The 14,006-nt window shown below is 46.6% G+C and overlaps 1 protein-coding gene across 10 annotated transcripts in view; it reads left to right on the top strand.

Moving 5' to 3' along the window:
- The window catches only part of slco4a1 (solute carrier organic anion transporter family, member 4A1), a 210,971-nt gene that overhangs the window by 174,430 nt on the left and 22,535 nt on the right, over nucleotides 1–14,006 (top strand). For all 10 annotated transcript variants that reach the window (XM_038803500.1, XM_038803507.1, XM_038803505.1 and 7 more), the window contains one exon: nucleotides 8,767–8,878. In XM_038803500.1, coding sequence (XP_038659428.1) covers nucleotides 8,767–8,878 — 112 coding nt within the window. The remainder of the gene's footprint in view (nucleotides 1–8,766; nucleotides 8,879–14,006) is intronic.

Below are 14,006 nucleotides of genomic sequence, written 5' to 3'. Positions count from 1 at the left end.
CTACTTGATAGGGGTGACTTGCTTAGCATCGCAGGCTCCGAGAAACACCCCTATTCGCGCCCACAACGGTACTCTGTATGTTCTTCCTTAAATTGCATCCTAGAGAGTTTAAAATAGAGAAATACTTCTGTTAAGTTGAGTATTCTGTGTTACAATCTGATTTATTCCCACATTTGATCCTGCTCTGTGTATGATTGGCTTCATCTTGGTTTAAATATCGAGAAACTAAGTAATAGACAGAAGGAATAAATTATTGTAAAAACAGAAATGTTTAATATTGCAGGTTGGGTAGCTTCTGTGGAGGGAGTAACAGAGTTAATGGGCATGGATGGGGGTTAGGGGAGGGCCTGTAACAAAAAGTGAGTGGCCCTCCAAATTCGAGACCAACCATTGAAAGGCACTTCAAAAAGCGCAAATTGATCCAACTCTGAGCAGAGGGCAGGTTTCAGGCCTACGGTGGTGAGAATCTTGTCCAACCAGTGTTGGAAAGCGGGTTGCCAGCCTTGGATGTCGTTGGTCGTGATCAGAATGGGATCACGGCCATTAATTTAAGGGCCACCTGGCACGGGACAGGGGCACGGGACCAGTAAATGTCTGCACTGAGCAGAGTTCTACAGTTTTTTAGAACAAGAGAAATTTGCAGGCCTCCAAGGTAAGTGTGCATTTGTATGATATCTGATGTGCCTAGCCTTTGAGCAGAGGTGGCATTCCTTTCCGACATAAACAGATTTTCCTCATCTTAGCATAGAGGAGTTGCCTGGTTGTTTCGTGTTCCCCTCTAGAGATGTCAGAGCCATTGGAGCGAGGGGGGTAAAGAACCAAACTAGTCCCTTGATATATACTTGAGGGGCTGCAGAACTCTTTCTATGCCTGAGGATGTATGACACCTTCATCACCCTCAGGGTCTGGCGGAGCTGTGGCCCCTTCATGTACCATCACTGCACCCTGCACCTTCCTCTCACTCGCCTTCTCCTCCTCACACTCCTCCTCACTAGCAGTTGTGTCTCCCGCAGAGACGTCAATCTTCATTTTTGTGACTGTTTTAAAGCCTAGAGTGATGGTCAGGGTCTAAATGGTCCTCAGCAGGAGGAATAAGGCACCAAATGAAGATAAGTTTGAAATGCAAACTCTGCTTCTGCACTTACAGCAGTCCCTGAACTCTGAGCTGCTAATCTGAAACTCGGGACTCAGGCGAAGCCGCTGAACCCACCCAAACAAGCTGTCTCATTATAAAACGGGAATCCTACCACCCGGTGTGAAACAGACCCTGCAATCGTTTTACTGCAGGCATTATGCATAGCCTCCTTCTGCACTGTTGTGATTCTGTGATACTCCAAGTGGAGTCTGACCAGGGTTTCGTATAGCTGCAGCATAATCCCTGAGTCTTTATACTCCCAATCTTCTACATATAAAGGCCAGCATTCCATTAGCCATTTTGATTATTTTCTGCACTTGTTCCTGGCATTTTAAGGACCTATGCATCTGAACCCCCAAGTTTCTTTGGACATCCACTGTACCTAACCTCTTTCCATTGAGTAAGTACTCTGTTCTATCCTTTTGTGGGCCAAAATGGAAAACCTCACACTTGCTTACATTAAATTCTATCTGCCACAATATTGCCCATTCACCTAGTCCAGGGGTGGGCAAACTTTTCCGTGCAAGGGCCACATTCAGAAATTCACAATTCACAAAGGGCCGCATAGTATATTAAGTAAAATAATTACGTCACCCGGTTATGATTCTGGGCGCCTCATATAGAACATAGAACAGTACAGCACAGAACAGGCCCTTCGGCCCTCGACGTTGTGCCAAGCAATGATCACCCTACTCAAGTCAACGTATCCACCCTATACCAGTAAGTAACCCAACAGCCCTCCCACCCATTAACCTTTAAAAAAAAATTTTAAAAAATAAAAAAAAAATTTTTTTTTTTAAATTTTTTTTTTTTTTTTTAATGACTTGGTGGGCCGCAGAAATACCTTTGGCGGGCCGCATGCGGCCCGCGGGCCGTAGTTTGCCCACCCCTGACCTAGTCTGTCAATATCTCCTTCCAGTTGTGTGCTTTCATCTAGGCTGTCGACAGTGCCACCTAACTTTGTATCATCCACAAATTAGAATATATGACTTTCTATGCCATCATCCAAGTTATTAATGAATAGTGTGTACAATTACCACTGACAATACCTCCATTTTCAGCTTTTAATGGGTCTGCATTGCTCCTCACTTCCTGTTTTCCCTTTATGTAACTATAAAATCTCTTTTTATTCCTTTTGATATCTCTTGCAGGTTTCCTTTCATAATTCCCTTTAGTAGCTCTTATAAGATGCTTTGTGAACCTTTACTGGTCCTTGTGCCTATCCCATTCGGCCCGATCTCAGCTCTGTCTAGCATTTTTGAAAGCCCTTTCTTTTAGTTTTATGCTATCCTTAACCTCTTTATTTGTCTGTGGCTGTTTTTCTTTTGTGGAGCAGAGCCTTTTCCTCTCAGGGGCATATACTTGCTCTGTATCTCGTTGAATGTTTCTTTAAATATTCCCCACTGATCTTCATTCATTTGACTATGAACAGATTTTCCCAGTTTACCTTGGATTGTCTGTGCCTCATCCCGTTCAAGTCCGCTTTACCCAAGTCTAAGATTCTATAGCATCTGAGACATGTTGAAACGAAGAAGAGTTAACATTTTCAGATCGATGACCTGTTCTGAAATGGTCCAGCATTTTCTGTTTTTATTTTAGATTTCCAGCGCCTGCAGTAGTTCCCCTTTGTATCGTGATGCCTTGTTACTTTCGTAATATCTGAAGTTAATCCTTTGGACACAGACCCAGTTCCTGTTCCCAGGATCCGCATAGTTTTTCCACATGATCACATTGGCACACAAGGGTTTCGGCATTGCTTGTGATGCTCAGTCAGAACTTTTAAGTCTTTTGATTTAAAAAAATTCCATTTGTCTACTTATGTGGGGGGCAGAGGCAGAATCACGCTATGAGATACTAACCCACGAACGCATATTTGTCTGAAGTTTTGTCTCCCCTGTGATAGAGAAAACGTGAACCAGTTTAAAATTAATAGGGTAAGACAGCTGCTAAAATAATGGAGAGAGAAATTTCAGATAAAAGTTAAACAATCATGGCACAGCATAATCGGCACATCTGTGCAGTGAGCCACAACAAGGTCAGCAGATTCTTGCAAATAATTTTCTTTTTCAGTTATTCACCTGATCTCTTGTGCGAAAAGCAAAATTCAAGTCGGTTAAACGGATGAACGATTTATGCAAACTGGTGTCTAAAATGATTGGAAGAAAAGTTAAGTCTGCAGTTCCATGTCGACCAGCATCAATATTTGTGCTACTCCAATGAGCAAGAGGACATGTTGGCAGAATTCTCCCATTTTGAGAGGGGTGGTGGGCAACTCTGGCGACGCTTTTCCCGCTGGCTGGAATTGCGGGAACCCGCCGTGCCAGATTCTGCGCTTGGGACCTCATTGATTGTCCACAGGCAAGTTCCCCTCCGAGTCACCTAGTGAGCCAGCTGCTGATTCATCAGGTGGCCGGGTCGAAGGCCATGGCGCCATATTTAAACACCAGTCCAGTCCGCTCATATCACTCTCTCCAGCCCACCTGTCTCCACCAGACCTCGCAGGACATCAGCAGCCCAGAGAAAAGGGCCAGCAGCCTCCAGAAGGAATCTGTTCCTCAATTTAACCTGCCTCCCCTGAGCCCATCACCTGCAAGAAGCCCCTGCCCCACATGGACCTCCCGTCAGTCTTCCCTCGGCCTTCCATTGCTCGTCTCCTACTTCCACCTCCTTGCCCCTCTGCCTGCCATTGTGAGCTCGCTCCCTTCCCCCACTTCCTCGCACAGCCTTCCTTCCATATTGCGCCCACCCTCTTGTCTTTGTCAGGCCAAGTCCCCCCACCCCAGACACCTCACCTCTCACTCCACATACCCCCCCCCTCCCCCCCGGTCAAACTTTGGACCTTTGTCGCATTAACTGCATGAGTCCTGTGACACAGTCTTTTCCAGATAGACCCTGGTGTATAGTACTCGGGAGGAGATCCATGTACTCCCCACCCCAGGCACTGTCGTGATCCGAGATACTGGCACAGGAGCGTCCAGCAGCAGGGTGCCGCTCACAGCAACTAGCATGGCTGAGGATTGAGGGAAGGAGCCAGTCTGCCCCAGCAGAGAGCTGAACAGTGCATCAGGAGCAGTGCAGCACTCTGGCAGAAAGTATTGTTGCACTCCCCTCAAAGTCTCTACCCAGCTGAGGACCGCCATGTGCACACCACTTATTAGCCATTGGGTTTTAGACCGACGTAATTTCACAGTGGCATGATGCAAGATTGGAACGTCTGGCGGACAGCTATTAATAAACATTCATGAGATGCAACTGAAAGCGAATGGGGTTTATGCTACTAGCCAGTGTGAAGATTGACCCAGCATTAACTTGCCATTGGCATAATTGCTACACGATATTACCCAGCGGGTTTCCGAATATTTGGCTCCCGCTACATTCTCCGCTCCCACCCTCCGCCAAACCAGTCATGGGCGGGATGGAAGAATTCCCCCCACAATTATTTTGGAAGCAGGAATATACCTCTAGATCGAGGTGCCCTGGCGCACTTAACCACAGCGTTACTATGCCTGCCGCACTTTAATCATTTTATTATCCAGTTGGACAGTTTAAATTGCTGATTGAGTTTCAGGTTCTTCAAACTGATTTCTTCTGGAAGAAACAACAGGCTGGTGGCATCAACCCTTTGCCATGTTCAATATGAAAATCTGTTCATTGGGGTAGCAGTGCAAAATTTCTGCAATAAGCAAAATGTGGACTACCCCGCGCACCATAAACTACTTCTTTGTACTGTTGCAAGTAACGGAGATGTAGAAAGCCTTAATAAAATGTTGAGTTTCCCCTCGCCATCACCTCCACCTGCTTCCATGTTCCTCTGAAAGTTACACAGATAATCACGACAAACCGCAAGGTTTTATTTCTCAGTTTGTCCTAAGTTGGTGTGACTACTTCAGTTGTCTTTGGCACCCGACACTAGGGAGAGAAACATTGACAATGATTCCTAGTCCAGGATTTAAATCCCACAAAGCAATTATTAAACTGTTTAGAGGTTTGTAGTTTGTTTGCTACAGGTGGGCTGTTTTCCTGAGGCTGGGGGGGGGGGGGGGGGGGGGGGGGGAACTAATGCCATGTATTTTTCAACATTTGCATCACTCACAAATCAAACTTTTTCAGAACATTTTCAGGGCTTCCTGTTTACGCAACTGGATAGTATAAGCCAGGGGTGGACAAACTACGACCCGCGGGCCGCATGCGGCCCGCCAAAGGTCTTTATGCGGCCCACCAAGTCATTAAAAAAAATTTTTTTTAATTTTTATTATTTTTTTTAAGGTTAATGGGGGGGGGGGCTGTTGGGTTACTTACTGGTATAGGGTCGATACGTTGACTTGAGTAGGGTGATCATTGCTCGGCACAACGTCGAGGGCCGAAGGGCCTGTTCTGTGCTGTACTGTTTTATGTTCTATATGAGGCGCCCAGAATCATAACCGGGTGAAGTAATTATTTTACTTAATATACTATGCGGCCCTTTAAAATTGTGAATTTCTGAATGTGGCCCTTGCACGGAAAAGTTTGCCCACCCCTGGTATAAGCTGATCTAATTGTCTGGACCAGTTTATGTGAATCGGGGTAAAACCTTTGTGCTATGCACTTTTAGACCACAGGGTGTCATCATATCTGTGTTGCCAACACCAATTTACGCCGCCTTGGAAATGTTTGCATCTGCTGCTCACATCACCACAGTGGGCTGAACATAAAGAAACTCGATAATGAATGAATTCCGAATGATTCATACAGATTTCCTAATCGCTTTGTCAAGTACTAAAAGGAACCGACACAAAAAAAATCAATTTAAAGCCATTTATGGTGAGATTTATCTCTCTCTCTCTCTCCCTTGACTCCATTGTCGGTTATTTTCTTCATCATCCTATTTGTTTTGATGTCTTTTTACTAAATCCCACTCTATAATTCAACAGGAAACCTGTGCCTTCTGCCCCAGGCTACTCATGATTCACCTGCTCAAAGATCCCCAGGAGTGGGCCGCAATTTTACAGCTGTTTTTAATCTTGCTGTGCTGAGAGAACTTTGCTACCGCTTCTGAAATAGCTGAGATCAGGGCCTCACCATGTCAATACCTATGCATCTGAATTATCACCTGCCACTCCTCGGCACAGTAACTAGAGGCACCATCCATCTTGTTATCTTGCTTCATTTTTCCCCTGTGGAAAGCAAATTCATTTGTGTCATTCTAAATGGGGAGAAGTAAATATTCTTATAAAGTGTTTAATCACTCGGAGTTTCAGTCAGTATAATGATCAACATGTTTTGCTATCCCGCGCTTTCTATTTGATCCAAATTGAACTATAATGGAGAGGAGCAGTTATATTGCTTATGATTATGCCGCTTTCTCAAGGCAGACCCACAACCTAATAGATGCAAAGGATTTCGAACAACCACAGTTCCAGAAATGATTGAGAACCGCAATCTTTTTCTTTCAAGTTTCCTTCAGCGGTTCATTTTAAGATTTAATTTACAGTTCTCATCAAGCTAATGCCTACCCCAGTGTATCACAGCAGGAGGCTATCACCCCCTCAAAAAGCAATACCAATCATGTCATATACTAGCTGTGTGTAATCTTCCATTAAAAAGATGCAGTCACACTACGCGCTAAGACAGCTGAATTCACACTGACACTGCAGTTACAGGGCATATGGAGCCTGCATCCAGCATGAAAGATGGACCTGTCACGGGGAATGGGTCTTGGTGAGATTCCTGAGATAAGAAGGCCTCGCTCTGCATCAATCTGGAGTCAATTTGGGCCTTGGCATCCAAGCTACGTTGTTTGAAAGTGATGCACAGTAGTTCCATTGCTGAACCTGTGCCATGTGAATGCATCCAAGTTCAATATCAAAGCAAATGCAAAATACTGCAGATGTTGGAAAACAGGAAAATGCTGGAAATGCTCAGCGGGTCTGGCAGCTTCTGTGGAGATAGAAACAGAGTTAACGTTTCAGGGCGATGACCTTTCATCAGAATAGCAAGGCACTGTACTCAGCTCTTCGGTAAGATACAACCAGACATAACCATTGGGAAAGTAAAATATTTAGTTTGCAGAACAAAACACAATGTGGATGGGAAGTAGCAACAATATGGCTTGGGTTCTGCTGATAATAAACCATCAAACTGTAACATTCAGATTTTAAGACTTAATAATTCTCTCCCTGGTGCTGAGTAGCCCATGAGACAACCCATTTTCTCGCTGCATTGCATCCAGCAGATTGTGCCCAGTGGTTTTCTCTGTGGACAGGTCACTGTGCTCACGGTAGCACAGTGGTTAGCACTGCTGCCACAAAGCGCCAGGGACCCGGGTTCATTTTCCACCTCGGGTGACTGTGCGGAGTCTGCACTTTCTCCCCGTGTCTGCGTGGGTTTCCTCCAGTTACGGGGATAGGGCGGGGGATTGGGTCTAGGTAGGGTGCTCTTTTGGAAGCTGTGCTCCCATTGGATGTGAGAAACCCCATGGATGCATTCAGAGGTTGGGCCCCGCGCCGGCCGAAGAATCGCCGCAACTGCGCCACACTGCCCCAACGCCGGCACGCGAGGAGGAGTGGAGAATCGGCGCCATTTGCGCCGTCACGTTTGGTGCGGCGCCATTTGCGGACTGCTATCCGCGGCCAGGCCGCCAATTCTACAGCCTTGATGGGCCGAGCGGCCACGCGGAAACAGCAGAGTCCCACCGGCGGCATCCACACCTGCTTTCAGCCTGCGGGAACTCTGCGCACAGGGTCAGGGAGTGGCCTGGGGGGGGAGGGGGGCTCCTTCACCGGTGGGGGCCTCCGATGGGGTCTGGCCCGCGATCAGGGCCCACCGATCGGCTGGCCGGCCTCCCCAGCCCCGGCCCTATTTTGTTACGCGGCCGGCCCCTGAACCAACGGGCCATGTTGCGTTGGGGCCGGCGCGTTGAGGAAGTCCCCCACGCATACGCGGGTTGGCGCGACACCACTGCGCATGTGCGGTTTGGCGTGGTGCTCAGTTGGCACCGGGAAGGGAGGCTGGAACGGCGTGAACCGTTCCAGCGCCGTGCTGGGGGCCAGAATCGGTAGTGGCCACGCTTGTTTTGCACCGTCGTTCACGATGGCGCGTGCACTCTGCCTCCATTTCGGAGAATCCTGCCCAGGAACTCTTACTTGCGTTTGCCAGTGTTAGAATGGAGTGGGGGGCCTGAAACAGTATACATTTATTTTCTTGTTTCTGAATCCAAAGAGTATTTTTGCTGGCAACTTTTCATTTTTGGTATCAGTTGTTCTATAATCGTGTGCTGTAACATAATTTTCAAACTTCATCACAAATAGTCACCTGATTAAATAAATCACTGCAATGCAATACTTCCTGGTAATGAGAGCCAAGGAAAAGAATGAGTTTATTGAAAATAATGGGGGAAAGTATATGCTTAGATTCTGCGTAACATGGGTTTGTTCATTCCTAATCTGTTCTCTGTGTTCATGACAAAGTAGTTGTGAAGTAAAAGCCAATATATTCTTCAATAAAATGTCTATATTTATGTATATATGTACATATTTTAAAAATGTCTGCTTAAGCATAGCTGCCCATAAAATGTAGAATTGGTATCTGATGGGTAACTGCATACAGATATGGTCTTGATAATGTCCCAGATAAACAACTTTTCTGCATATTAGGATCACAACGTTATGTGAAAATGCGAATCTCTGAAGCTCACCAGCTGAAGGATGGAAGCCAGCAGACAGCATTGGAGCCTGAATTTGGGAAAACATTAAAAGATTTGCCGAGGTAATGTGCAAGGCAGAATTATCATACCTCCGTGTGCCGGTATAGAGCAATACTTGTGGACAAAAAAAGTATTTGCAAAGATCCTGCTACCTCGACAAGTTCTACGTCACTCACTAAGTGATTCCTGTGTGTTTTGAGCAGTTTGTGAGGAGTCATCTGGGACTATGGTGACTTTACTTTCATATTGGGGAGCGGTTCAGCTCACTTGGCTAGACAGCTGGTTTGTGATGCAGAGCGTGGCCAGCAGCGTGGGTTCAATTCCGGTACCGGCTGAGGTTATTTATGAAGGCCCCCGTCTTCTCAGCCTTGCCCCTCGCCTGAGGTGTGGTGATCCTCAGGTTAAACCATCACTAGTCAGCTCTCCCCCTCAATGGGCAAAGCAGCCCTTTGGTCATCTGGGACGATGGCAGCTTTGTCTATAAGGGGAAATCATCAGCGGTCAATTCACCACACAGGCACATGTGTTCTTATGTTATACCTAGGCCAACTGAGTTGACATGATTACACTTGTATTGATTTCAACTTAAGTCCTGTAAATAAAAATTACTAAAATCTCCAGTTTTACATAAAAGTTCTCCACTCAAAACCCATTCATTAACACAGAGTTAAAAATTGCTCCAATGTATCTAGGCAGGGTATTTGACCTTGGGGACAACCAAGCTTGAGACTATTTCCCATGCCCCTCATTTCCCCATGTTCCCTCCAAAGGTAGCTGAACAGATGGTCAGACATATGTTTTATGGGATGGCTTCATTATGAATGCTTGGCTGAGCTCCAGTATTTACTAATGGATTCAGCCCAGCATGCATTTGTTTATTCAGATGTAAAGGGAACCACTAGCTTTTGTTGATTGGCATTTTATAACCTTGTAGTAACTTGATATTTCTTGGAAGTGATTTTTCAAATGGCTGTGTGTTTATTTGGTCAAGATTAAAGGCTCCTTCGGTAGAAATGTCACTGCCTTTGTTCGACTGACCTATTTATTACCTTGTAATAACTCGATCTTTTAAAAGCATTTCCTCTCTTAGCCTCAGACATTGAGAAACCACTTTTTAACTTTTGATTCCCCACTCTGGACCAGGGCCCCTCTGACGAATCATGAATCATATCTGCTGGAAAAGCCAACCCAACACCATTAGGCTTTCAGGGGGATGAAATGCCTAACCTGACAATGGAGGCAGATAGGGCAGGAGTGTTGTGTGTGTGCGCTTGTTATCTGCACCCTTATTGTGCATTGGTGAAAATTGAAAAGTGGAAATGGGGCCGGAATCCTGGAATCAGGTCCTGCCCACAATTTCTAAACCTCTTCTATCTCTGTTCTGACAGAGCCATGAAAGTCCAAGCCTCTGGGCTGGATTTTCACCAAGTCGGGATGACAGTGGAGTAATTTTAAATAGTGGGTGGGTTACGATTCCCGAGCTGTCTGATTTTCACGAGTGACTTCAAGCGATAAGGGCTTATTCCTGTTAAAAGGCCATGCAGGAGACTCCCACCCTGACCAGCTCCATTGTAGGGATGGGCATCTCCCGCTTCTCTGCAATTTTCATGGAGTTGGGCCAGGTTTTTAAAGAGTTGTGGTTCTCACCCCCTCAGAGGAATTGTGAACCCTTTTAAGATGAGTTCAAAAGGTCGTCCCCATGCCCCTATGCAAAGAAAATGTCCCCACCCATCCCCTACGGGCCCTCATTCCTCCAATGCCAAACAATGGCACTTCCATGACAATTGCCCCACCATACGTTGTACAGAATCAATGGAGCCTAGGATGTGCAAAAGAAAAGCTTTGTGGGGAAAAAAAACTAATTCATTGATTACTTTCAACTGCTAAAAGAAGTCATTTCAATACAACACAATAACAGTGTCAATCATCCAGACCTTTTGAAATGTCAATAACAGAAAGCACAACCCCTTAAAACCACTGAACCTGTGTAAATAAATATCACGGAACTGATAGCAATCAGAGGGCCAGAGATGTCAATCAAGCAACAATTGCCCTAGGCACAGCAAGAATAATGGGCCGCAGCACGGTAGCACAAGTGGCTAGCACTGTGGCTTCACAGCGCCAGGGCCCCAGGTTCGATTCCCCGCTGGGTCACCGTCTATGCGGAGTTTGCACGTTCTCCCCGTGTGTGCATGGGTTTCCTCCGGGTGCTCCGGTTTCCTCCCACAGTCCAAAGGCGTGCAGGTTAGGTGGATTGGACATGCTAAATTGCCCGTAGTGTCCAAAAAGGTTAGGAGGGGTTATTGGGTTACGGGGATAGGGTGGAAGTAAGGGCTTGATGTGGGTCGGTGCAGACTTGATGGGCCAAATGGCCTCCTTCTGCACTGTATGTTCTATGTTCTGGGCTCTCAACCAAGCATAGAGAGATCTATGGGCACGTAACTGTCGTACCTTGACATTGGGGGCATAAGTGGCCATAGGGGGTTGGTGGTGAGCCACAGTTTGGCATTGGAGGGGTGATGGGCCATATGGGATGAGTGGGGGTGGGTGGTATGAGGCGGCATGGATGGCGCATGGGGAGTGAGGGTGTGGAGGACTTTGTGTTTTTATTATAACTGAGTCAAAGTCCCTTGGCACTGGGTTTGAAAAACATGCCGCTGAACCCAGCAACCCTTGTGGCTGCCTCTGACCACTTTCCCAGTGGCCCGGCTGCAGCCCACACCAACCCCCCCCCCAGCCCCACCCCCTACCTCGGCACTCAACAGCCTGGCCTCCCAGGCTGAGCCCAGAATTTTCTCCACTACCAACCACGGTGATGACAATCTAGGCTTATATCTTTAATAAGCTTCCTTCATAATTTACAATGTTTCTAAAAGTTTTGTTTGCTGATGACAGAGGAAGATGAGGTAATATTTGTTGCGAGTTAGACACTCAGCACATCGCTAGAGGTCACTGGTAATACTCCACCTGCCATATTTCAAAAGCAAAACACGTAATAACTTGAGGCAGAAGCAAACATCTGTGAGTACTTTCTGTGGAGTGTCTCTGAAGCAATTCTCTGAGTTTTAAACAGCCAGATTTTATTCGGTGATAGCTGCAATGAAATGTCAAACTGTAAAATTAAAGATGCGCTGACTGGCAAAAAGCAGAGGGTCAGGGTAAATGGGTCCTTCTCTGGCTGGAGAACTGTAACTAGCAGGGTGCCGCAGGGGTCAGTCCTCGGACCTCAACTGTTCACAATTCATATAAATGATCTGCAAGCAGGGAGGGAGTGCAACATAGCAAAATTTGCAGAAGGTACTAAAATAGGTGGGAAATAGGTGGTGAAGATGAGATAAGGGGCTGGAATCATCCAAAAATGTAACTGTGTCCACAAGCTGGCGTAGAAACGCTAACGTTTCACTCCCCAGTTTCCTTCAAAACATAAACAGCGATTCACCCACCTGCAAGGGGCTAACAGGGACCCAGGGAGCTTCTCGCAGCTTTGGCTGCAGATACGGGCTCCCGCACTTCCGGTTCTGAGTCTGTGCATGCGCACGGCGGCGGTCTCCAGTGACTGCACCGAGCGCAATAGCAGATTCAGACCGCAACTAAGATCAAAAAACAAGGTCCCCGCCAGATCAGCCGCATGCCACTGCATTGGACCGGCCCGATCGCTGCCCCAGCTGCCCATAAGGCCCACCCCTCTCCTCGGTGCTTGATCCTGATCCCCCCGCCCTCCATTGGGGCATCCGCGGACTCAGTCCACAGCCACCACGCAAGAGTACCGACAGGCCATACCATATTAGTTCCAATCTGTCAGGAACTCGGCCAGTCGGGATCGGAGTATCACTTGGAAGGCCTCTGGCAATGGCTCCCTAGCAATGCGGCATATTTCGTGGACGAGCGATTCTCGGGGGCGCGCCGGGCCCAAATCGGTCGGGAAAATCACGTTTGGCGCAGGGCTGCTGTGAATCCAGCCCAAGATTTTACAGACGGATGTAGATAGGCTAGGAGAATGGGCCAATATTCGGCAATTGGAGGTCAATGTAGATAAGTGTGAGGTTATCCATTTTGGCCAAAAGAATAGAAAGGCAAATTATTATCTGACTAGAAAGCAGATTCAAAATGTATCTGGGCAGAGGGAACTGTGAATCGCAGAAAGTCAGTATGCAGGTACAAAATGTAATAAGAAAGGCAAATGGAATGTTAGCATTTATTGCAAAAAGGACTGGATGGTAAAAGTAGAGATGTGTGGTTGCAATAGTAGGGTGTTGGTGAGACCACATCTGGAGTATTGTGCCCAGTTTTGGTCTCCTTATTTGAGAAAGGATGTGGTGGCATTGGAGGCAATTCAGAGGAGGCTCACCAGAATGATTCTGGGGATGAAAGGTTTGACGTATGAGGAGAGATTAAACAGTTTGGGCTTGGAGTATAGAAGGATGAGAGGGGACTTGATCGAGGTATGTACGATACTAAAAGGAACTGATAAAGTAAGCATAGGCCAAATGTTTCCACTTGTAGGTCAATCTAGAATGACAGGTCACAGTTACAGGTTGAGAGGTGGTAGATTTAAAACTGAGATGAGGAGGAACTACTTCTTGCTGAGGGTGATGAATTTGTGGAACTTTTTGGCCCATAATGCAGTGGAGTCTGAATCATTAAATTGCTTCAGAAAGGGGATAGATATATTTCTGTTTTTTTAAAAATCGATTAAAGGGATATGGGGAACAGGTAGGGATGTGGATTTGAGACCAGGAAGAAATCAACCATGATCTGATTGACTCAAAGGGCTGATTTTCCTACTTCTGCTCCTAATGGGTAGCACAGGGGTGGTACTGTTGCTTCACAGCGCCAGGGACCCGGATGCGATTCCCAGCTTGGGTCACGATCTGTGCGGATTCTGCACATTCTCCCCGTGTCTGCTTGGGTTTCCTCCCACAAGTCCCCAAAAATCGTACTTGTTAGGTGAATTGGACATTCCAAATTCTCCCTTTATTTTACGCGAACAGGTGCCAGAGTGTGGTGATGAGAGGAGTTTCACAGCAACTTCATTGCAGTGTTACCAGTGCCTTGTGCACGTGGGTGCACGTGGCAACTGCAGATTGGTGGTGAGGGGACTGGCTTTGGTGGTGAGGAAAAAGACAGCAGAAAGTTATCCCAGTTGGAGAGATTGGGTTGGATTCTCCGCACCCCTATGCTGAAATCGTG

This window comes from Scyliorhinus canicula, chromosome 7 (assembly GCF_902713615.1).
Source record: "Scyliorhinus canicula chromosome 7, sScyCan1.1, whole genome shotgun sequence".
In the NCBI taxonomy this organism is placed as follows: Eukaryota; Metazoa; Chordata; class Chondrichthyes; order Carcharhiniformes; family Scyliorhinidae; genus Scyliorhinus; species Scyliorhinus canicula.
The sequence above is the reverse complement of the archived record's forward strand: the minus strand, read 5'-3'. Positions and strand labels throughout refer to the sequence as shown.